At 42.0% G+C, this 25,251-nt stretch overlaps 1 protein-coding gene across 1 annotated transcript in view; it reads right to left on the bottom strand.

Annotated features, from left to right (window-relative positions):
• The window catches only part of WDR62 (WD repeat domain 62), a 55,775-nt gene that overhangs the window by 29,866 nt on the left and 658 nt on the right, over positions 1–25,251 (bottom strand). The window contains exons 2-9 of the mRNA XM_090261093.1: positions 22,077–22,168; positions 21,122–21,184; positions 18,461–18,518; positions 18,055–18,225; positions 17,061–17,198; positions 16,457–16,639; positions 15,007–15,167; positions 13,454–13,643 (exon numbers count right to left, since the gene is read on the bottom strand). Coding sequence (XP_090117219.1) covers positions 13,454–13,643; positions 15,007–15,167; positions 16,457–16,639; positions 17,061–17,198; positions 18,055–18,225; positions 18,461–18,518; positions 21,122–21,184; positions 22,077–22,168 — 1,056 coding nt within the window. The remainder of the gene's footprint in view (positions 1–13,453; positions 13,644–15,006; positions 15,168–16,456; positions 16,640–17,060; positions 17,199–18,054; positions 18,226–18,460; positions 18,519–21,121; positions 21,185–22,076; positions 22,169–25,251) is intronic.

The raw sequence follows: 25,251 nt of genomic DNA, 5'->3' as shown, positions 1-25,251 counted from the left end.
GAGAACCCCAAACATTCTACCAAGAAAACTACTAGAACTGATAAATGAATTCAGCAAAGTAGCAGGAAACAAAATTAACGTCCAGGAATCAGTTGCATTTTTATATACCAATAACAAACTAACAGAAAAGGAAGTAAAGAAAAACAATCCCATTCATAATTGCTAGAAAAAGAATAAAATACCTAGGAATAAACCTAACCAAGGATGTAAAAGACTTATGTTTGGAAAATTGTAAGACACTGGGTAAACAAATTGAAGAAGATACAAATAAGTGGAAGCGCATACTGTGTTCATGGATAGACAGAATTAACATCATCAAAATGTCCATACTACCCAAAGCAATCTACAGATTCAACGCAATTCCTATCAAGATTCCAGTGATGTATTTCACAGAACCAGAACAATATTTCAAAAATTTATATGGAACCACAAAAGGCCCCGCTTAGCAACAGCAATTCTGAGAAAGAAGAACAAAGTTGGAGGAATCACACACTACCTAATATCAAACTATACTATAAAGCCATAGTAATCAAAACAGCATGTACTGGCATAAAAACAGACACAATGAAACAGAACAGAGAGCCCAGAAATAAACCCACAACTTTATAGTCAATTAATATTCGACAGAGAAAGCAAGCACATACAATAAACTAAAGATAGTTTATTCAATAAATGGTGCTGGGAAAATTGGACAGATATATGTAGAAAAATGAAACTAGACCACTTTCTTACACCACACACAAGAATAAATTCAAAATGGATCAAAGACTTATGTGTTAAACCTGAAACCATAAAAATCATAAAAGAAAACATAGGCAACAAAATCTCAGGCATTGCTCATAGCAATGTTTTATCATCTATATCTCCCCAAGCAAGGGAAATAAAAGAAAAAAAATAAACAAATGGTACTACAGTAAAGTGAAAAGCTTTTGCACAGCAAAGGAAATCATCAACAAAATAAAAAGATAAACCACAGAATGGGAGAACATACTCGCTGATACATCAAGCAAGGGGTTAATATCCAAAACTTATAAAGAACTTACAAAACTCAACACCAAAAAAACAAACAGCCCAATTAAAAAATTGGCAAGGGTCCTGAATAGACACTTCTCCAAAGAAGACATACAGATGGCCAACAAACATATGAAAAGATGTTCAATGTCACTAATCATCAGATAAATGCATATTAAAACCATAATGAGATATCATCTCACACATGTCAGAACGGCCATCATCAATAAATCAACAAACAACAAGTGCTGGTGAGGATATGGACAAAGAGGAACACTTTTGCACTGTTGGTGGGATTGCAGATTGGTGCAGCCACTGTGGAAAGCAGGTACCTTAAAAAAAAAAAAGGATCTTCCTTTCAACCCTGCTATCCCGCATATCTGAAGGAACCCAAAACACTAATTCAAAAAAACATAAGCACCCCTATGTTCATTGCAGCATTATTTACAATCGCCAAGATATGAAAGTAGCCCGTGTCTATCAGTAGATGAGTGGATAAGACAACTATGGGACATTTACACAACAGAATACTACTCAGCCTTAAAAAAGAATATTTACTGTGGTCAAAGAACTAACAAAAACCAGATGAATGATAATGTTTCACCAAATAGGGAATACCATAAAGTGAGGGAGGGAGTAAATTATAGAAAGGAACCAAACAGGAATCTGGAGCTAAAAAGTATAACTAAAATGAAAAATTCACTAGGATTGAACAGCAAATTTGGCAGACAAAACAAATAATCAATAAATCTGAAGACAGGTCAATTGAAATTACCTAATCTAAAGGAACTAGTATAAATGACCCATGAACATGGACAACGGGGTGGGGATTGACTGTGGGAGAAGGGGTGGGTGAAATGGGGGGGAGCAATGGGGGAAAAAGTGAGATAACTGTAATAAAAAAAAACAATAAATAAATTTTAAAAAGAAAAAGAAATTACCTAGTCTAAGGATCAGAAAGGAAAAAGTATAAAGAAAAATGAATAGAGCCTCAGGGACCACGATGGAGAATATAAATGTACATGAAGTCTCAGAAAGAAAGGAGGGAGGGAAAGGGGCAGAAAAAAATATTTTAAGAAATAATGATTAAAAAAAAAAAACCAACCTTCTCAAATTTTATAAAAGACATGAATCAACACATTCAAGAAGCTCAAAAAAAAACTCCAATAGGATAAACAAACTCAGGGATCCACAATGAGATACACCATATATTATTGAAAGTCAAAGCCAAAGAGAAAATCTTGAAAGCAACGTGACAAGTGACTTGTCCCATATAAGAGATCCCCATAAAATTAACAGTTGATTTTTCATCAGGAATCACAGAAACCAAAAGTAACAACAAATGTAAAGTACTATAAAGAAAAAATTATCGAGACTTCCGGCCATGATGGAGGCGTGGACAGACACCCTACCTCTCCCTCCCTAACAGGGAAGAAATGCAACTGCCTCAGGACTAGAAACAACCAGAGGTTCCAGGGGATCTAACTGCATGGAAGTCCAGCAGGCAAAGATATAGGGAAGAGATACTCATCCAGACAGGGGGGTGCCAGGGCAGAGAGGACACAGTGTGGTGGCGGCGGCAGCGGCAGGCCAGCAGAGGGCGCAGTCACGCGTTTTGAAGTCCGGAGGCACAGCCGGGGAGTGTTCCTGACTCCTCGCTGGGCCTGATGGCTGACGGTCCCAGCACCTGGGAGGATGAAGCCTCATTGCTTCTTACTGTGCAGGCCAGTGGGGGTTGCGGTGGAGGCGGAGGCTGCCAGTATCTCAGCAGAGTCTGCTTGTTTGGAAGGCCCCCATGGTCCCGGAGCATCCACAGACCCACCCACTCTGGAAATGACAGTCAGGGCAGCAGCTGGAGGGGCACCAGTCCGGTGCAGAGGTAGGGGAGGTGCCTGGAAAGGGGGCGAGTGCTGGGCAGGAAGCATTGTTCCCTCTCGGACCCCTCCCCACATACAGCACCACAACGTGGTGAAACAGGTTGCCTTGTACTGATGAATCCCAAAGGCTCCGCCCCTTACAATGTAACAGGAGCGACAGCTCTACCTGTTACTCGGAGGCAAGCAAACACAGGAGCCTGTCAAGATGAGGAGACAGAGAACTATGGCCCAAAACAAGGAACGGATCAAGGTTCCAGTGGGAGAACTAAGCGACGAGGAGATAGCCAACCTAACAGATGAGGAGATAGACGCAGAATTCAAAACACTGGTGATAAAGATGCTCACAGGCTTGACTGATATGCTTGAGTACGGCAAACGCATAAGAGGAGACGTGAAGGCTATGCTAAGTGAAACGAAGGAAAATCCACACAAAACCAATGGTGAAGGGAAGGAAACCGGGGTTCAAATCAATGATTTGGAACATAAGGAAGAAAAAAACAGTCAACCAGTGCAGAATGAGGGAGCAAGAATTGAAAAAAATTAGGAAAACTTCCCAAATTTGCGAAGGACATAGACATACAGGTCCGGGAAGCACGGAGGGTCCCGGGCAAGCTGGACCCAGAGGGGACCACACCAGGATGCATCATGACTAAGATGCCAAAGGTGAAAGATAAAGAGAGAGTCCTGGGGGCAGCGAGAGAGAGGCGGAGGGTTGCCTACAGGGGGGTGCCTATGGGACTATCAGCTGATTTCTCAGAGGACACTTTGCAGGCAGGAAGGGACTGGCAAGCAGTATTCAATGTGATGAAAGGCAACCTACAACCAGGACTACTCTATCCAGCAAAGCTATCATTTAGAATGGAAGGGCAGATGAAGTGCTTTCCAGACAAGGTAAAGCTACAGGAGTTCATCATCACCGAGCCATTATTATATGAAATGTCAAAGGGACTTAAGAAAAAGAAGATCAAAACTATGAACACTAAAATGACAACAAAGTCACAACTATCAACAACTGAATCTAAAAAATAAAAACAAAATCCAACTAAGCAAACCAGAATAGGAACAAAACCATAGGTAGGGGGATCATTTGGAAGGTTATCAGCTGGGAGCGGGGAGGGGGAGAATTGGGGAAATGGTGCAGGGACTAAGAAGCATGATCACTTGGTACAAAATAGACAGGGGGAAGTTGAGAATAATATAGGAAAGGGCGAAGCCAAAGAACATATGCATGACCCACGGACATGAACTAAGGCGGGTGGGATTGCTGGAGGGAAGCGGAGGGGAGCAAAGGGGAAAAAATGGGAACTACTTTAACCACATAATAAAATAAACTTAAAAAAAAAATGGGCAAAGGAACTGAATAGACACTTCTCCAACGAGGACATACAGATAGCAAATAGACATATGAAAGGATGCTCAACATCACTAGCCATCAGAGAGATGCAAATTAAAACCACAATGAGATACCACTTGACAGCAGTTAGAATGGTGATAATTAACAAAGCTACAAACAACAAATGCTGGTGATGACACGGGAAAAGGGAACCCTAGTGCACTGCTGGGTGCATGCTGACTGATGTAGCCACTGTGGAAAACAGTATGGAATTTCCTCAAAAAACTAGAAATGGAATTGCCTTTTGACCCAGCAAGTTTGCTGCTGGGAATATACCCTAAGAATCCTAAATCACCAATTCAAAAGAACTTATGCACCCCTATGTTCACAGCAGCACTATTTACAATAGTCAAGTGCTGGAAATAGCCTAAGTGCCAATCACTAGATGAGTGGATCAGAAAACTGTGGTACATTTACACAATTGAATATTATGCAGGAGAAAGAAATAAGGAACTCTTCTCTTTGCAGCAGCATAGATGGAACTGGTGAATATTATGCTAAGTGAAATAAGCCAGTCAGTGAATGACAAATACCATATGTTCTCACCTATAAGAGGAATCTAATGAATAAAGCAGAACCATAGGCATTGAAAGATGGAACAGACTGACAGTGACCAGAGAGGAGGGGAGAGAGGGATAAAGGTGGAAAAAAGGGGAAGGGATTAGTTAAACAATGTGTACGAATAACCCACGGACATGGAAAACAGTGTGGGAATTCACTGTGGGGGTGGAGGAGTGGGATAGGCAGAGGACAGGAAAGGGGTAAAAACTGGGACAACTTTAATAGAATAACAAAATAATCTTTAAAAATATAGTATTGAAATAAAACATGATATTGAGTTTATCTTTTAAAAATAAATTATCAACCAAGATTTCTATGCCCAGCAAAACTATCCTTCAAAACTGGAGGAGAAATTAAGACTTCATAGATAACAAAAGTTGAGAGAATTTGTTGCTAGGAAACCTGTCCACAAAAAGTGCTAAGGGGGGGGTCCTTCAGGGTTAAGTGAAAGGTCATGAGACAGTAACTCAAAGCCATATCAAGAAATAATTAACACTGGAGACTTCTGGCCAAGATGGAGGCCTAGACAGACATGCTGGGTCTCCCTCCACAACTAAGAGGGAGTGCAGCTGCCTCAAGGCTGGAGATGGCCAGAAGTTCCAGAGGGTCGGGCTGTGTGGAGGTCCAACAGACAAAGATATAGAGAGGAGATGCACATCCAGAAAAGTGGGAGGGGCGGAGCCTAGGCAGAGAGGACGCGGTGTGGTGGTGGTGACAGCAGTGGCAGCAGCAGGCTGGCAGAAAGAGCAGTCACATGTTTTAAGCAGTGGGGAGGGTCACTTGGGGAGCATTCCCAGCTCCTGACCGGACCACGCAGCTCACGGTCCCATCGCCAGGGAAAATGGAGCCTCATTGCTTTTGACTGTGCAGACTAGTCGGGGTTGGGTCAGAGAAGGGGACTGCCGGTCTCCCAGGGGAGTCTGCTTGTTTGGAGGGCCCCCACGGTCCTGGAGCATCCGCAGGTCCACCCACTCTGGGGACAATGGCCAGGGCGGTGGCTGGAGAGGCGCCAGCCCCATGCGAGGGTGGGAGAGGTGCCTGGAGGGGGGTGAGTGCTGAGCAAGTAGCATTGTTCCCTCTGTGACCCCTCCCCCATATACAATGCCACAATGTGGTAAATGGATCGCCCTCTACTGACAAATCCCTAAAGCTCTGCCCCTTACAGTGTAACAAGAGCAACAGCTCTACCAAAGACACAGAGGCAAACAAACACAGGAGCCTGTCAAGATGAGGGGACAGAGAAATATGGCCCAAAAGAGGGAACGGATCAAGGTTCCAGTAGGAGAACTAAGAGAAGAGGACAAAGCCAACCTAACAGACACAGAATTCAAAACACTGGTGATAAAGATGCTCACAGGCTTCAGAGATATGCTTGAGTATGGCAACGCATAAGGGAACATGTTAAGGCTATGCTAAGTGAAATGAAGGAAAATCCACACAAAACTAATGGTGAAGGGAAGAAAACCAGGGTTCAAATCAATGATTTGGAACATAAGAAAAAAAAGTCAACCAGTACAGAATGAGGAAACAAGAACTGAAAAAAATGAGGAGAGGCTTAGGAACCTCTGGCACAACTTTAAAAGTGCCTACATCTGAATAATAGGGGTGCCAGAAGGAGAAGAGGAAGAATAAGAAATTGAAAGCTTATGTGAAAAAATAATGAAAGAAAACTTCCCCAATTTGGCGAAGGAAATAGATATACAAGTCCAGGAAACACAAAGAGTCCCAAACAAGCTAGACCGAAGGAGAACTACACCAAGACACATCATAATTAAAATGCCAAAGGTTCAAGATAAAGAGAGAATCTTAAAAGCAGCAAGAGGAAAGGAGAGAGTTACCTACAAAGGGGTGCCTATAAGACTATCATCTGATTTCTCAAAAGAAACTTTGCAGGCAAGAAGGGACTGGCAAGAAGTATTCAATGTGATGAAAAGCAAGGACCTACAACCAAGATTACTCTATCCAGCAAAACTATCATTTAGAATGGAAGGACAGGTAAAGTGCTTCCCAGACAAGGTAAAGCTAAAAGAGTGCATTATCACCAAGCCATTATTATATGCAATGTCAAAGGGACTTACTTAAGAAAAAGATCAAAACTATGAACACTAAAATGACAACAAATTCACAACTATCAACAACTGAATCTAAAAAATTAAAAGAAAATCCAACTAAGCAAACCAGAATAGCAACAGAATCATAGGTATGGGGATCATTTGGAGGATTATCAGCTGGAAGGGGCCAGGGGAACAAATTGGGAAATGGTGCACGGATTAAGCAGCATAATTGGTTGGTACAAAATATACAGGGGGAAGTTAAGAATAATATAGGAAAGAGTGAAGCCAAAGAACTTATATGCATGACCCACGGACATGAACAAGGCAGGTGGGATTGCTGGGGGAAGGGAGGTACTAGGCAGAGGGGAGCAAAGGGGGAAAAAATTGGGACTACTGTAACAACATAATCAATAAAATATATTTAAAAAAAAAGAAATAATGAACACTGGAAAAGGTAACTATATAGGTATAAATGCCAGTATTATTGTTTATTTGGTTTATAACTCCTCTTTCTTTTCCTAAATGATTTAAAAGATAAGGGCATAAGACAATAATTATAAATTAATGTTCATGGGTACACAATGTATGAAGATAAAATTGTGAAAATAACAACAAAAGAGGAAGGAACAAAGCTATATAAGAACACAGTATTTGTATACTATTCAAACTAAGTTGATATTACTTCAAACAAGTTTGTTATAAATTTCAGATGTCTCTTGTAATCTTCAGTAAGAAAATAACTAAAATATACAGAAGAGGAAATGAGGAAGAAATCAAAATGGAACACCACCAAAAAATCAACTAAACACAAAAGAAGGTAGTGACAGAAGATCTAAGGAACATAAAAGATATAGGATATATAAAAAGCAAATAGTAAAATGGCAAGAGTAAGTCCTTCCTTATGAATAATAACTTTAAATGCAAATAAACTTTCTAGTCAAAAGGAAATAATTGGGAGAATGCATAAAAAAAGACCCAACTATATGCTGTCTATAAGAGACTCAATTTATATCCAAAGAAACACACAGGTTAAAAGTAAAGCTATAGAAAATATATTCAATACAAATAGTAACTAAAAGAGAGCTTTGCATACACAACCCATGGACATGAACTAAGGGGGTTTCTGGGCAGAGAGGAGCAAAGGGGAAAAAAATTGGGACAACTGTAATAGCATAATCAATAAAATATACTTTAAAAAGAAGAAGATATAACAAATACATATACACACCTAAAATACATAAAACAAAAATTGATAGTACTAAAAAAGGAAATATACAGGTCTAGAATAATAGTTGGATACTTCAACATTACATTTTCAATACAAGAGAGATCTAGAGAGAATATCAATAAGAAAATAGAGTTGTCGTCCCTGGCTGACATGGCTCAGTGGATTGAGTGCCAGCTGGTAACTGAGGGGTCACCGGTTTGATTCCCAGTCAGGGCACATGCCTGGGTTGTGGGCCAGGTCCTCAACTGGGACATGTGAGAGGCAACCACACATTGCTGTTTCTCTCCCTCTCTTTCTCTCTCCCTTTCACTCTCTAAAAAAATAAAATCTTTTAAAAAAATAGAGGACTCGAAAAACACTATAGTGGGTGTATGTTGCCAATGCTGTTTCTTGACCTGGGTAGTGATTACAGGAAGTGCAACACTTTGGATACGTGCACATTTCTAGTATACTATAGGTCAATAAAAAGTTGTTTGTTTGTTTAAAAGAAAAACACTATAAACTAGACCTAACAGATATGTAAAGAATATTCAATCCATTCACAGAAAAATACATTCTTCTCAAGCAAACACAGATCGTTATCCAACATAAACCTCATATTCAGTACAAAAAAAGGCTTGATAAATTTTAAAACATTATACAAACAATATTCTCCAACCACAATGGAATGAAAGTACTAATGAATAACAAAAGGAAATTTAGAGAATTAACAAACATGTGGATATTGAACAACACAGCTTTCCACAACCAATGGGTCAAAGGAGAAATGACAAAATACTTTGAGACAAGTGAAAATGAAAACACAATATACTGAAATTTATGGAACACAGCAAAGGCAATGCTCAGAGAGAAATTTATAGCTACAAATGCCTACATTTAAAAACATCTCAAACCAATAACTTCTCACCTAAAGGACTAGATAAAGATGAGCACACTAAACTGAACACTGCAGAAGGAAGGAAATAATAAAGATTACAACAGAGATAAAGAGCCTTTTTTTTTTTTGCAGAAATGGAAAAGCTGATCCTAAAATTCATATGGTATTACAAGGGACCACAAGTAGTCAAACAAATAATACTGATAAAGAACAAAGTTGTAGGACACAACCTTCCCAATTTCAAAACTATTACAAAGCTACAGTAATCAAAACAATGTGGTACTGGCATAAGATAGCTATATAACAGAAGAATAGAATTTAGAGTAAAAATTAAACAGGTACAATATATGGTCAATTAATTTCTGACAAGTATGGTAAGATAGGTCAATGGAGAAAGAATACTTTGTTCAACAAATGATGCTGGAACTATACATCATCCACGTGCAAAATAATGCAGCTGGACCCTTGCTTTACACCATATACAAAAATTAACTCAGAAGACATCAACATCTAAATGAAAGAGATAAAACAATAAAAATCTTAGAAGAAAATATGGGGTACATCTTCATGACAGTGGATTTGGTGGTGGCTTTTTAGATATGACACCAAAGGAGCAAATAATAAAAGAAAGTTTAGATAAATTGGACTTAATCAAAATTAAAACCTTTGTGCATCAAAGAACACCATCAAGAAAATGAAAAGACAATATAAAGAATGGGAGAAAATATTTGCAAATCATATATCTGTGAAGGGTCTAGTATCCAGAATATATAAATAACCCTAATTACTCAACAGCAAAAAGACAAACAACCCAAGTAAAAGATGGGCAAAAGACTTGAATAGACATTTTTCCAAAGATACAAATGACCAACAAGCACACGAAGATATGCTTAATGTCATTAGTCATTAGGAAAATGCAAGTCAAAGTCACAATATCGTACTGTTTTACAAACACTAAGATGTCTATAACTTTAGAAATACCAAACATAAAACTAACTAGTGTTGGAAAGGATGTGAAGACGTTAGAACCCACAGACATTGCCTGTGGGAATGTAAAATGGTATATCTGCTATGGAAAAGTTTCATGGTTAGTCAAAAAGTTAAACATAGAATCATATGACCTAGCAATTCTGTTCTTGGGAATATACCCAAAAGAACTGAAAACAAATATTCAAAGCTTGCATGTCGTCGGCAGCCGTCCGTCTCGAGAGACGATGGTGTAGCCTCTTAAGAGTCTATCTGCGCCACCGAGAATGGCTGTGCAGTCCGACTCGGGAGTGACATGGTATCTGTCTCCTCCCATGTTGAATCGACATCTTGTGATGACGCTGAAGCTACAGAGCCTGGGCACATGAATCTTCATATCAGCACTATTCTCAATAGCCAAAAGGTAGAAACAACTCAAATGTCCATCAAATGATGAATGGAAAACAAAATGTGCTATGCCATACAATGAAATATTATTCAACCTTATAAAGGAATGAAGTACTGAAACATGCTACAACATGGATGAACCTTGAAAACACTACACTAGGTGAAAGAAGCCAGACACAAAGTCCATATATTCTATGATTCCATTTATATGAATTATCCGGAAAAGGAAAATCCATAGTGACAGAATGCAGATTAGTTGTTACCAGGGACTGGGGGAATGGGAATGGGAGTCATTGTTTAATGAGTACAGTTTCCTTTTGGCATGATGAAAATGTTCCAAAACTAGATAGTAGTGATTGTCGCACAACACTGTGAATGTACTAAATGCCACTGAATTATACATTTTATAATGACTTAAATGGTTAATTTTATGTTATGTGTATTTTACCACTATATATATGTACACTTAAACTCCCTCAAATAAATGGGGTCAAAAGAGAGAGAATATAGTATTATATATAATAGCTACATGATCACATCATATAGATACAGTATAATTATTTTAAAAATTGGTGGAGAATGGAGAGAATGTTTGCAAAAAGTCCTGTTTTACCTGTTTTCAAAATTGAATAATTTTCACTCTTAGATGTGAGAATAGGTAAATGATTAACTAGGGATATTTTAATTTCATTATCCCCTATATCTTTAAGAACTATAATTCTGGCGATCAATCCAATAGCTATGACCATTGCCAGCACCCAGACTGATTTTGAAATACCAATTGGAATTGCACACACATAACACACACACACCCCAAAACCTAAGGGCTTCTTCAAGAAATGGCTGATTCCAGGACTAGGACAGAAACTGTACAAGATGAGCCTGGAACATCTGGTCATACCAGATAGTAAGGTATCTATCAAAAGCTATTAGGGTCATGTCCACAGGACTCAGGAGCTAAGTTGAAGAGGCTCCCACTGTTCAAAGATGGAACAATTTGAGCTCCAATAATGTCAATAATTTCAATGGATTAAAATATATCTAATATATGAGTCTATGATGATATTAAATAAAAACAACTAGTTTCCTTCACAGGACAGGGAACCAATTCATTATCTTGAAAACTGTATATAAAGGGAAAGAATCAAGCATTTATTTGACCTTCATATATGAAGTGGACCACAGGATATGACCAAATAGTAGATGAGGGAAGTGTCTCTTTATATAAGTAGTCCAACTAATAAAAAGAAATGACAGAATTAGAATATCACCATATTGCAACCCCCAATGAATAAATGGATCTAGGCATTGAGCATCAACAGCTGCTTACAACAGTACCTTTTTTTCTTTTGTGTGATTTTTAAAAATCTCTATATTACCTTTAAAAATAAAGAATAGGCCCTGACCAGTGTGGCTCAGTTGGTTGGGCGTTATTGCACAAAGCAAAAGGCTGTTGGTTCAATTCCTGGTCAGGGCACATGCCTAGTTGCGGGTTCGGTCCCCAGGCGGGGCACATACAAGAGGCAACCGATTGATGTTTCTCTCTCGTGTCGACGTTTCTCTCCCTCTCTTTCTCCGTCCCTTCTCCCCTCTCTAAAATTAAATAAGTAAAATCTTTTAGAAATAAATAAAATTTAAAAGTAAAAAAATAAAAATAAAGGATAGAGACAGAGAATGGAATAGAGGCAATTCTTAAATCTGTACTGGCTGAGAATTTTTCCAGAATTGATAAAAAAATCCTAAAATGATCTATCCACAGGTACTTTTTTGCTGGAGAGAGATACACACACACACACACACACACACACACACGCATATATATAAAATATAATTATACACAGAACTATATAACAAATAAAATAAAAATTATACGTATTTATATAGGTAACAGATAAATATGAAAAAAATGAACTGAAAAAAACACAAAAAAATGATAACAAGGATGAGGGTGAGAGAGAGCAGAGCTGGGGGAGGGATGGGGAGGTGATCAAAGAGATTTTTGATTTATCTGTAAAATTTCACCTTTTTTTATGGAGAATATATTTATATATAAATTTTAAAAGTTATTTTAAAAACATTCTTGTTAAGTGACAAAGTGCTATCAACATAAGATCCAAGAAGGCAGGTGGATTCAAGCTGTCAAAAGGATTAAGTTATTTTTCCCAATTCTGCCCTAACCGGTGTGGCTCAGCTGGTCGGGCAGTGTCCCACAAAGTGAAAGTTCGCTGGTTTGATCCCCAGTCAGGGCACATGCCTGGGTTGCGGCTTTGGTCCCCACTCAGGGCGCTTACAGAAGCAACCCATCTATGTTTCACTCTCTCTCTTTCTCCCTTGCTTCACCTCTCTAAAAATAAATTTAAAAAATCTTTTTCTTTTTAAGTTATTTTTTTCCCAATTCTCAATCAGGACACTGAAAACATTAAATTCTCTAGGACAAACATTCCTTGTAGTAAGAAATTTTCAGGAAAAAAAAAAGTAGAATACAATTCTTTCTCCATCAGTTGTCTAATCTGCAAGGAGTACTTAGAATAGCTTTAGAGAATTAAAAATCCCCACAGATTCATTCTCAGAAAATAAAAACTTCAACACTTAAATAAAAAAGCACTAACTGACACAAATAGCCTCCACAGAAGGCTCTCTGAGGTACACAGGGGTCCTTTGCTCTTGCTATTCTGTCAAGTAGTCACGTGCCTCTTACCCCTCCTCACTTCCTACAGGTCTCTACTTGAAAGTCACATCCTCAGAGAGGCCTTCCTTGACCACTCGCCTCTCTAAATTAGCAAGCACCCTTGGGCCCCTTTTCCTCTACTCTGCTTCATTTTTCTTCCAAGAGGTATTGCTACTTGTCATGTTTTATATTTACTGTTTAAGGGCTTACCTTCCCACCCAAATGTGAGCTCCATGGTGGAAGGACTTCTGTCGGTTTCTTTCCTAGTTGTGTCCCCAACACCTAGAACAGCACCTGGCACATAGCTGGAGTCTATTTTGAAGGAATGGCTGAATGGGTTCCCCAAACTGTGCAGAAGCTTTCTTCAAATGGGGGCTGAGCAAGGGCAGGGGAGGGAAAGAGGGGCTCACCTCCACGTTCCAGACGTAGGAGCTGTGGAAGAGCTCCGACCACATCTTGCCTACTTTGTTGATGTCTTTGACATCCCAGATATAGATGCTGTGGTCCTTATACACACAGGACAGCCGCTGGTGGATGGGGTCAAAGGTCAGTGCCACTGTATCCGGGTAGACTGCTTCTGCCTTCCTACAGAAGAGAAAGCTAACAAGGAAACATGGGTCATCGATCACCATCAATGTCATTGTGGGTAGTAACAGCCGGCTGTGGTGACACTTGAGCTATCTCGTGTCAATGATACGCATCTCTCCAACTCCAGCTTCACTTCTCCCTTCCTCCTCCTCCTTTGCTTTGTTTCTAGTACAGAGGTTGTAAAGTGAGAACTTCAACCTGGCCCCTGAGAGCATTTGAATTTTCAACTCCTGTTAGTATTTTCCTCCCCTCATTTCATCCAACCCAAGCTCTGTCCTCTCTCTTTAAGCATGGAAGGATAACAGGCACATACATACCTCAGGCCTTCTTTCTCATGGGTTCCACCAACACATGACCAAAAATCTCTGTGCAAGGGAGTAGGGGAGTCGTCCCCTGGCCTGGAGCCTCCCTGCAAAGGCTACAGTTTACTGAGCACCTACTGTGAGCAAAGCGAAGAGCTTTAGCTGCACTGGATCCCCACAACCTCCATGATAGGTACTATATTTTACAGGCAAAGAAATTGAAGCACAGGTTAATATAGTGACTTGCCTGAGGCCACGTGGCAAAAAGCAGAAGCTGGCAGAGCTGGGCAGCCTGGCTACTACAACAAACCAGTCTGTGGGTTGCTGACCCACCCTCCCTTTCCTTTGACATTCAATAGCCCCCTCCAGGCTAACAGAAAAGGCAATCAGGAGGTAGTGTCCAGCAACCTTCAAAGAGGCCACTGCAGAAACCAAAATGACTTACAACAAAGGGAAAATATGTTAAAGCTTAGTTCCTCTACCCACTCTCGACATGACATCCAGAGGGATCTAACGCTCAAAACCTGATCACATGCCCATGCCTAACATCCCAGTAGCTGTCCATGGACCTCAGAATAGACTAGAAGCTCCTCCCAACAGCCTCCACCAATTCCTGCCCCACTCCACCCTCACCTCTGGCAACACTGGGCTCCAGCCACACAGCTGGAGTGTTGGTATCCCTGCAACACACCAAGCCCCATGTGCTCTCCACTTAAAGCCTTTCCACTTGCTGTCAGGACCCAGTTCTCCACACAGCTGGCTATTTCTCACTAGAGACTTCCCCTGGCCACCCAAACAATATAGCCCCAACCTCCAGACATTCTCCTTCCTGAGTTCATTTTATTTTATAAAAGTATTTATGACTACCTGAAATTATCTTATTTGTGTATTTGTTTATCATCAAGCTCCCTCACTAGACTGACAACTTCACAGTGGCAAAGATTTTGCTGTCTCATTATAGCTGTATTCTGCTTCTTGCCTAGGGCTGGCCAGCATGTAGATGGATCTGGAAGTGTGGATGCATACCAGTAGACAGACTGGGTGCCCCTCTCCCTCCCCCTGCTGGGTAGTACCTGGGCTCCAGGCCCTGGGCCACATCCACCCCGAGGTAGTGCGGCTTGGGCAGGTTGGCAAGGTAGTGTAGGTTGTGAGCCTGGAAGATGCGAACTATCCCATCTGTACAACCGCAGAAGATGAGCTCCTGGCTGACACAGAGGCAGGAAGAGAGGGAGACCTGTGAGGGCAAAGGGGACCCAAATGGACTTTGTGCTTCATGTGACCCAATTCAGGGACATGGGGACTGACAGAAGTGCAGCCTTGGGCCTCTAGAGAAGCCTTATAGTTTCTTGGGTCTAAGAATCCCATCTTAGTAAATTTTAAGGTTTTTGAAATTGGATAGAGCCTAAGATCACTATTAAAGGAAACGTGCCAGCAGGTAGACAGAGGCACAGATTGGGATAGAGTTGTCATTGCTACCTACAGAGGAATTTGGCTATGGGTGGAAAATATCTATTCAGCAGACCATGACTTCAGATAGGTCACTTGTAGTAACAGGGTTGAATTTTGGACTTAAATTTTATTTTCTATTGCTTAAAAACAACTTCACTGAGATAATACTTCAAAGCAGCATAGAAAAAAGTTACTTTATGTAGGAAGGACTGTCTATCCTGCCATGACACTAAGATAGAGGGGCAATAAGTGCCAGAATTCTGGACACAGATTAGAGGAGTTTTTTTCCAAATCTACAGACGTAATTCATGAGTCATTTATGACAATTGCTCAGGAGCTACGCATCTGTCTGTCAAAAGCTCTGGCATGCTTAAAAGCTGCATGAGTTCTAGCAAGAGGATTCAAACAAGGGGAAAAAAAACTAGGAAAGACGGAAAAAACTCAGAATTCTTCCATATGCCTTAACACCATGACATTAACTCTAAAGGTGAGCTCTGGAGGGGTCACAAGAACAGCAATAGAAAAAGGAGGGAAAACAAAGAGATGTGACGGCCAAATCAGCATCCAAATCTGTAAAAAGGAAGACATCTGGGACTCAAACCCTCAGATCCTGAAGAAAAGTAGTTCTGCAATTTATTGATCCTTTAGTTTAAAATGAAAATGATTAAGTCAATGATACCTAGATTTTTTTAAAAAACGCAGTCATCCTACTATTCAAGAGTGTTCGGTGAAGAAGAGAAATGTGAACTGAATCAAACAGTGAGGAAGCAATCATAACCTTGACCCCATGACCCCATTACAAAGTACAAAACACTGTGTAAAATGTCTTACCTATATTATCTCATGTGACTCTTTATAAACTCTGTGAGGTAGGCAGCAATATTTCCATTTTTACAGAGGAGGAAACTGAGGCTCAGAGAGGGAAAGTCATTCACCAGAGTTGCACAAACAGAACTTGGAAGTCAAACCCAAGGCTGGTGTGATCAACTACCAGGTAGAAGGACTGCTGAGTGTCCCAGGAGACCATGTCATGGAAAGAGTGTTTCCCCCATTGAGAGCAGAAAGGTTGTGTACCTTCAGATTGATCCACTTCTCCAGCACTCTCTTTTCATTGAACTGGCAGAGGAGACCCGAATAGGACACACAGAAGGTATTGCCTGCCATTTGGCCTCGGCCACAAGCCACACCACAGAAGACATTGTTGTGCAGTTCACCCAGGATACCTGAGCGTCCTATGAGGGGTACCGTACCCGTCACCTGAAGGCATAGCAGGGCACAGTGAGACAATATCCACAAAGCCTAGATCCCAACAATGTCATGATGGGTCTCTCATGACCAGAGGAACAATACAACTAAACAGGAGGATCCTAAGAAACTCCTCCAAGTGGAGGAGGAGGGAAGGAAAAAGGGAACACACTTCCAGGCAGAGTGGTTGGAAGGCAGCAGTCCAGGAATGCGGTCTGGCCCCAGGGCCAGGGGAGGGGGGAATGCAATGGGGAGGGTTCCTAGCAGGGCCTGTCAGTCAGCACCTGGAGAGCAGACCAGAAGCAGAAGCCAGACTCTTGAGAGGGCAGTCTCTGAGACCACTGCCTCCATATCTCAGGTAGAAACAGGAGTGCACACAACCCCTGAGAGTTACACCCCGGGCCTGGGTAAGGTGGCAGGGACAAAAACTTACCTTTGCTTCAGAGGACACTTCCAAGAACCAGAACCTCACATGCCGATTACCAACTGTGACAAAATAGCTGCTGTCCTCTGAGAAAGAGAGGGCAATGACCCTGCATGATACCTTGTTGGAGGCCACCACAGCATCTTTCTGGAAGAATCATTACAGAAAATTTCATGCCAGCACCCACCTCCACTGGACTACTGCCCTCAGCCTTTGCCCTCAGCCCTGCATCTCCCCACTCTCCCCCACCCCAAGTCTGCTTTCCTTGGACCCTCCAGTAAGCTAGTTTATGGCAGAACCTATGTGTGGCACTCTTACTCCCACTACAGAGGAGACTGAGGCTTATAAGGCTCCCATGGGAGAGTAAGTTCCAGAGCTCTCCCTAAGAGTCCAAGCTCTATGGCCCACACATGGTGTTGAGGACAGCCAAGTCTGTGAGGTAAGGATAACACAACCATGGCCGCCATCAACAAGGCTCTCACTCTGAGTCTTACGGAGCCCTTCAGGGGATAACCCATGGAATCTCCTCAATAGCTCTATAAAGGAGGTACTTCTCTTCCCACTCTGCCATTCTCAGAGGGGGGAATATCATGTGTTCAAGGTCACACAGCAGGTTATGAACAGAACCGGGACTTGGTACCCACTTCCAAGTTCTCCCTCAGCTATTCCAGAGTCCAGTATTCCATATTAACTCATTGAAGTCTCATAATTCAACCAGGTGGGTACTGTAATATCCGTTTTACAGATCAGGGAACAGACCCACAGAGAAGTTAAGTCACTTGATCAAGGTCACAGTCAATATAAAAATAATTATCTATTCCACTAGTTAAGAACTTATCATATGCCCTTCAATAAGTGCCTAAAACAGGGATCAGGTGCTCAAAAAATATTTGCTGAATGAATGAGTACTGTAGCAAGTTATCTCATTTAGTTCTTCCAATGCCTGAGACTCTACATGCTCCAATAGCTGGCTGCCTGCCCATATACCCACAAGTCAGCTCACCTTCCAGTCCCAGACGTTGAGTACCATGTCATGCTGGTAGCCCATGGACACAATGTGCTTCATATTGGGGGAGAAAGCCACACAGGCCACGCCGTACTTGTGGCCCAACATCTGTGCCACCTGACTCTTCTCATCCACATCCCAGATTCGCACAGTAGGCCTGTGCCCGTTCTAAGGAAGGTGGGACTGTTACTGCTGCTGGGTTCTATACCAGGCAGATCTAGAGGGGCTGGCAGGGCTGAAGTTCGCATTGCCCTAGGGTGTACCCAAAAGCCACCTCCCCCATTTGCCACAAGACTTTTCTGACTCAGGAAGGAGTTTTTCCAGGGACTCCACAGACATGGTTAGGACAGAAGGAATGGCCCCCAGACCCCTCCCCACCTACTCAATCATGATCACAACTCACCTCCCCCGTCACTATGTACTTCCCATCAGGGGAGAAGGCCAGAGAACTCAGAGACTTCCTGAGGGCAAAAAAATGGGTTGATTACTGGTTCCACTAAAGGATGGGCAGCCAGACCCTAGCCTGGCTGTACTCACAGCACTTTGCCCACTTCTCACTCCCAATCCTGGAAGAGGCCAGGAAGAGTGGGCACCAGCAGCTCCCATAGAGCCAGTGTTGCCTGTGTGTCCAGCATTCCTGCATTCCCTGCTGCTAGGAGAAGGGGGCAGCAGCATAAGGAAATGGGGTTCTGTAAAAGCAAAGGTCCCTTCCTCCCTAAAACTTCAAACCCATATTGGGTGGACACCTCTGAGAGGGGACCGTCCTTCCTCTCCCTCTACAGCAATGAGCTTCCTAAGATCCCACCACCAGCTCTGTAACCCTGAGAAATTCAGATGTAAGAAATGGCATAGATCTGGCCTATGGAAGTGGTGCTGAAGGGAGGACCCTGGCAGACATCACACTGGGAGAGCTGCAGCTTGTGCTCCACTGCTAATCACTCAAGCTGTTCCTGAGAACCCATTAACAACCAGCATGTTTTTCTCTGATAGTCCCAGATAGCCTGAACAACGACTGAATGACTAAACTAGTTTGCAAGGTTTTTGGTTTCACTATTCCCAGACTGTATTGTTTTTCTCTCTCTCTTCTTTATTTTAATGTTGTTTTTACATTTGTTCCTTAACAGTCTAGTAACTGTCTCCCTCACATGAGTAAACTGGTGAGCAATTAACTAAATGCCTCTGAGTGAGTCTTTGACAATCTCATAAAACATATATCATCATCAACTCAAACCTCTGGTGGCTTCCCAGTTGATCCTACAGCAGCAGACAAGGCTAATTGGCTACCTAATAAATACTCGCCCCTTCTTCCTCACTGACAGTATACTAACTTTAATTGGGATGGCAATGTCCCCAGCTAGAGTACATTTCCTCACCTCTCTTGGACCTACACAGGTACAGCTACACCACTTAGTCTGGCCAATGAAGGGTGCTGTGTGCAATTTCCAGAACACCTTCTCAGAGATAACTCTGCCCTGCTCCCTACATGACAGCCAGAACTCCATCTTAGATCAAGTGGCAACTTCAAGAACACAAGCCTCACAATAAGCATGGTGGAACCAAAAGACAGAAGTGGGGTCTCTTAGGCTCACAGAGACACCAGCCCCCTGGGTGCCCACCTCCAGACTTATGTGCAAGAAGAGCATACCCTTGTGTTTAAACCATGTTTGTTATGGGGTTTCTATTGTCTGCAGGTACTCCTAAACTGACTGTCATGTGCTCTGACCTTGTGCGCAACCCTGCACCAAATTCTATATGGGCATCAGTACACTGATTCTTTGTATACATTCAATGAAGTCAGAACTCTTATTAGCTAGTTTTGAGACGAGGAGACTTCAACACAGGGAAGTCCCTGGACTCCAGGCCAGAGGTTCTGGCTGCATGTCAGAATTCCCTGGGGAGCTTTTTAAACTTTCAAAGCCATGCTAAGACTTTCAGTAAAAGTTTGGTGAGAAAAGGGTAGTATATGCAAAATTGCAGAGAAGCTCTGCCTAAGATTCTCGCTAATCACAAAGGGGAAAAGAGAGGCTTCACAGTGGAGAAGCCTAGCAGATACCACCTTTATCAAGGGCTCAAAGTGAACACCACCAGTCATGAGAAAGATCAACATCATGAACTTCCTGATAGAATGTAGTGAGAAGAACACAGCATCCCTTCTGAGATGTTCCTGCCAAAGATACAGACCCTGAAGCTATATAAAAGAAAATGTCAGACAAACCCAAATGTTGGCATAGTCTACAATACCTGGCCTGTAATCCTCAAAAGCGTCAAGGTCACAAAAGTAAAGAAAAGATGGAGAAACTGCTTTAGACTGAGGCAGAATGAAGAGACAATGATATGCAATACTTGATTCTGGACAGAATCCTTTTGCTATAAAGGACATTCTTGGGACAAATGGTAAAATCTGAATGAGGAGTAGATGGTAGTGATATACAAATTTTAATTTCCTGATATTGTTGAATGTATTGTGGTTGAAGGACCACGTCATTTTTTTTCTCAGAAAATACAAGCCAAAGTATTTAGAGACACAGGGATGTCATGTCTACAGTTCACTCTCAAATGATTCAGAAAAATATTAATATGTATATAGACAGAGAATGATAAAGCAAATGTGATAAAATGTTAACATTTGGGGAATATGGATAAAAGGTATATACACTCTTTGTACTATTTTTAAGTCTAAAATTATTTCAATATAAAAAGTTTTAAAGTTGCCAATATCCAGGCCTCACTACAGACCAATGATTAAACCTCTGATATGGCTTCTCCCCTACTCTGTGCCTATAAACTTGCCCTAACACATCCCTCATCATTTCCCCATAGCAATGGTCTCAGTGGGCTTGCTAGCCAATTGGCTTAGTCTATCTCCCTACTGAGCTTCAGCTCTACAGAGAGCAGAGATTCTTCTCTTTTGTTCACTGCTATGTCCGTAGCACCTGGGGCAGTACCTAACACAGACAGAAACTTGTTGAATGTTGTTGAACTGATGGGTGAGTCAATGAGGGAGTCATCCAACCATGAGTATTGCCATGGTCCCACCCCTACCCATGCTCAGGACCCAGCCTACCTGGCAGTATTAAAAATATGCTGCTGCTTGTTCTCCTTGGGGTCCAAAATCACCACCACACAGCTGGGGAGAAAGAAGAAAAAAATGGCCAAACTGAGGGGAGTATGGGGGTCCAGGTATATTCTGTTCCCAACAGAAGAGAGTCCACACATAAACAAGGCTCCCTCTAAGTGGAAGATTCTCCCTGTGTTCACCTCTTCCTCCAGGTGTCTTTGCTGAGAATTCTAAGGCACTTCACATTATTGTTAAAATATATACTTAAATAGAAACAAACACTTCCTCTGGGGTAACTATCCTGCTAGGCCCTGGGCTAATAAAGACTTATGTGCATGATCTCTTTAGATACTTACAACTGCCAGGTAAAGTCAGGAATCTTAGTCCCATTTTTTAAAGGAGGAAACTGAAGCCCGGAGAGGGGAAGTCCTTTGCCCAGGGCTACCCAGTAGTATGGAACAGAATAGGGATGTGAATCTATACCTCCCATATTAAAGAGCCTGTCCTTATTCTCTGTCCTGGACTGCTTACTTCCCTGAAACTCAGTAACAGACACTGTTCAAAAGGAATGACCACAGGTCTGCCCTATCCTGCAAGGGTTCCAGGGGGAGTTTCTTTGGTGCCTAGAATTGTATCAGGCTAGATCAGTATTTTTGGAATAAACAGCTGCAGAATGTCCTTCAGTATTTTCAGCTAAGAGGAGGGTATCACTATTTCTATTTTATAGACATAGAAGCAGAGGCTCAGAAAGGGGCACATAGTGGAAGGGGGACAAAAATCCAGGCTATCTAATATAGCTTGGGTTTGAACCACCTGCCTTTCCCATAATCACTGCCACCTCCCACCCATAGCCACAATAAAGCTTTCATAGTACAATGGAATTCTCTCCACAGCCCTCAGAGGTAGGCAGCATTATCTGCATTCTGCAGGTGGAAAAGCTGAGGCCCATCCACTTACTCACCCTGCTAGGTAGGCCACGTAGCCTGTGCTGGGATCACAGGTTAGGCCATTGCTGTTCTGAGCTGTGATGCCAAGCACCTTCTCCAGTGATACCTGCAGGGAAAAGGCCCAAGTCAAAAGAACCTGCCCTGGCAGGCCCAATGTGGCATAGCTGTCTCAGCCACTCATTCTGTTCCTGTTATATTGAACACACTCACTGAGCTTCTGTAGTCATCTACCAGTAGCTAACCCTTGTTTTCCTCAACATTCCTTTGACAAATACACAGTGCCAGGTGAAGGACATAGAACGGTAAGGAAAACAGACAAAAATCCCTTCCCTTCTGGAGCTCACATTCTGGTGGTGATGGGATAGAGGACAATCCAAGAAAATAAACAGAAAAAGTATTCAAAATAGATATCAGGTGATGATAAGAGTAATAAAGAAAAACAAAGCAGTCCTGGCAAGTGGCTCAGTTGGTTAGAGCATCGTCCTGTACACCAAAAGCTTGGAGGTTCGATCTCCAGTCAGGGCACATATGGTGGGCAACAAACTGATGCTTCTCTCTCATATCGAGGTTTCTCTCTCATTCCTCTCTCTCTTAAATCATAAACATGTCCTCAGTTGAGAATTAAAACAAAAACAAAGAAAGAAAAACAAAGCAGGGAAGGAAATTAGAAGCACAGGGGAAGGGGAGAAGGCCTCACTGAGGTGGTCTTTAAATAAGTTTCTAAGTGTTTTATGTGCATGAAAGACTTGAAACCCCACAGCAACCTAAGGAAAAAGGCACTACTATCAGCCTCCTTTTACAGATGAGGACACTGGGGTCTAAAGTTCCACACCAGCAGAGCGGCAAGGTGGAGATGCAAACCCAGGTAGTCTGGCTCCAAAGCCAGCACTTTGGGCCCTGAAGGGGAGACACAGCAGGGAGCAGAAGTGGACACTCTCCATTCCCCCTCATCAAATCTATAGTCTAGCAGTTCAACAAGTAAAGAAGCTAGTGAACAATCACACTTAAATTTTTAAACTTTCTAAGCAAAGTAAGTTAAATGGACCAGTCTCCATCATGGTTGATCAAACAATTTAGAGTATGGACTCGCGGAATTGCACTATTTTCCTCTCTTGAATAGACTAGTTTCTAATTGTTAAATTTTTAAATGTTTTAATTTTTGATTTTAGCAAGAGGCAAAAAGAAGGAGAAGGAGGGACAGAAACATTGATGTGGGTGAGAAATATCGATCGGCTACCTTCCATACATGCCCCAATCTGGGGGCCAAACCCACAACCCAGGCATGTGCCTTGAGCTGAAATCGAACCAACAACCTTTTGGTTTGCAGAATGATGCCCAACCAACTGAGCCACTCCACCTGGGCTAGTTTCTAATTGTTATAAAATAAAACATTCTCAAACAAGTCTCTGGCCTCAGAAATGGAAGGCAAATATGAGACAATAATAGCTAATATTTATTGAGCATTAACCTGGAGCTAGGCACTGTTCAAATATCTATGACTATACTGGCTTCTTTAATAATAACCCTGTACTTTGGTCACTCCACATCATCTTCACCTTACAGAGAAGGAACAGAGGCCCAGGGGGGTTTTCCAAGCAACAAGGCAATGGCACTCATGGTTGTTGTCGTTTTTTTATTTGTCAATCAGCACTACTGGGCATTAGTATAACTGATCATTTCTAGACTAAGTTTTTTGCAAGCCAGGTGGACTCTGCACCACCAAACAAGGAAAATAAATAAATGACATCAATTACCCAAAATACACAATCATAATAGTAGTCGTCGTCGTCGTCGGCAGCCGTCCGTCTCGAGAGACGATGGTGTAGCTTCTTAAGAGTCCATCTGCACCGCCGAGAATGGCTGTGCAGTCCGACTCGGGAGTGACACGGTATCTGTCTCCTCCCGTGTTGAATCGACATCTTGCGATGACGCTGGAGTGTCCTCTCCAGTGAAGCTGAAGCTACAGAGCCTGGGCAGGGTGATATGGAGGGTCTGCTGTTGCCCATGCAGCAGACACCCCCTCTCTTCGCAGGTGAAGGGTCCAAGGGAAAGACGGAGTCGATACAGCTTGGGTTCAGGTGCGCCGCAGGAGTTGCCGGTGTTGACTACAACGTCAAACCGCCTTAGGGACTCCGGCTCCGGATTTTCTGTCGGGGTTTACTCCCTTAGCCTTTCCCCTGAAGAGGTAATAGTAGTAGCTAACAGTATTTGCAATGTACCAAATGTTGTTCTAAGTGCTTAAGATATGTGAACTCACTTAATCCTCACAAATACTCTATAAGGGAATAGTTATACTTTTATCCTCATTTTAAAGATGAGGAAATTGAGGTACAGAAAAGTTCATAACGGGAAGAATAGTTTAAGTTTTATGCCCAGGCAGTCTGGGTCCAGAGACTGTGCTCTTACCCACCTTGCTATACTGCCTCTCTGCAATTGCCATGGTTAATCCTCTACATTATAGAAAGTTTAGAGTTGACAAGACACTTTCAGAAACATACAAGATAAAATACTATAAAGTATAGGGAGCTGGGTGAGAGATTAAGGTGGGTGTTGCTTTAGGCAGGAGTTCAAGGCCTCTATGGTAGAGATAATCAGCCTAAGATTTGAGAGATGAGAAGCCAGCCAGGTAGACTGAGGCAAACAGCACAGAGGACTCACCAAAATGCAAAGACTAGGAAGCGGGGGAAAAAGCTTGCTGGCTCAGAAAAACAGACAGCAGGACAGTGAGACTCACTCTTTTTTAAAAAAATGTTTTTTAAATCCTCACTGAACCTTTTTCAGAGGGAAAAGGGGGAGGTACGCCAGAGAGGTGGGCAGGGGCCACTTGCCCAGGGTCTCCCAGTCAGGAGTGGGTGATATAATGAATGAGGAAGGAATCCACAAGCAGCTACCATGTATTCACCCTTTACAGGACTCTGTGTCAAGCAGTCATACAATTTCATTTCATCTCACTGCAACTCCATGGTATGGTTATTGTTACCTCCATTTTGCAAAAGCACACTTTGTGGCTCAGGGAGTTAAGAGAACAATTTTTAAAATTGCTGCTGTGCTAATGGAATTCCCTCCACTTACTCTAAAATCATCTCCTTTGTTTCTGTGTCTCAGGACTTCTGTAAGCCCTCCCTCTATGCAGCGCTGCTGAGACTTTACAATTACTCACACCCTCTCCATAATCTGGGTTGGTTATAT

Source organism: Furipterus horrens, unplaced genomic scaffold, assembly GCF_987537825.1.
Source record: "Furipterus horrens unplaced genomic scaffold, mFurHor1.1.pri manual_scaffold_13, whole genome shotgun sequence".
Lineage (NCBI taxonomy): Eukaryota > Metazoa > Chordata > Mammalia > Chiroptera > Furipteridae > Furipterus > Furipterus horrens.
The sequence above is the reverse complement of the archived record's forward strand: the minus strand, read 5'-3'. Positions and strand labels throughout refer to the sequence as shown.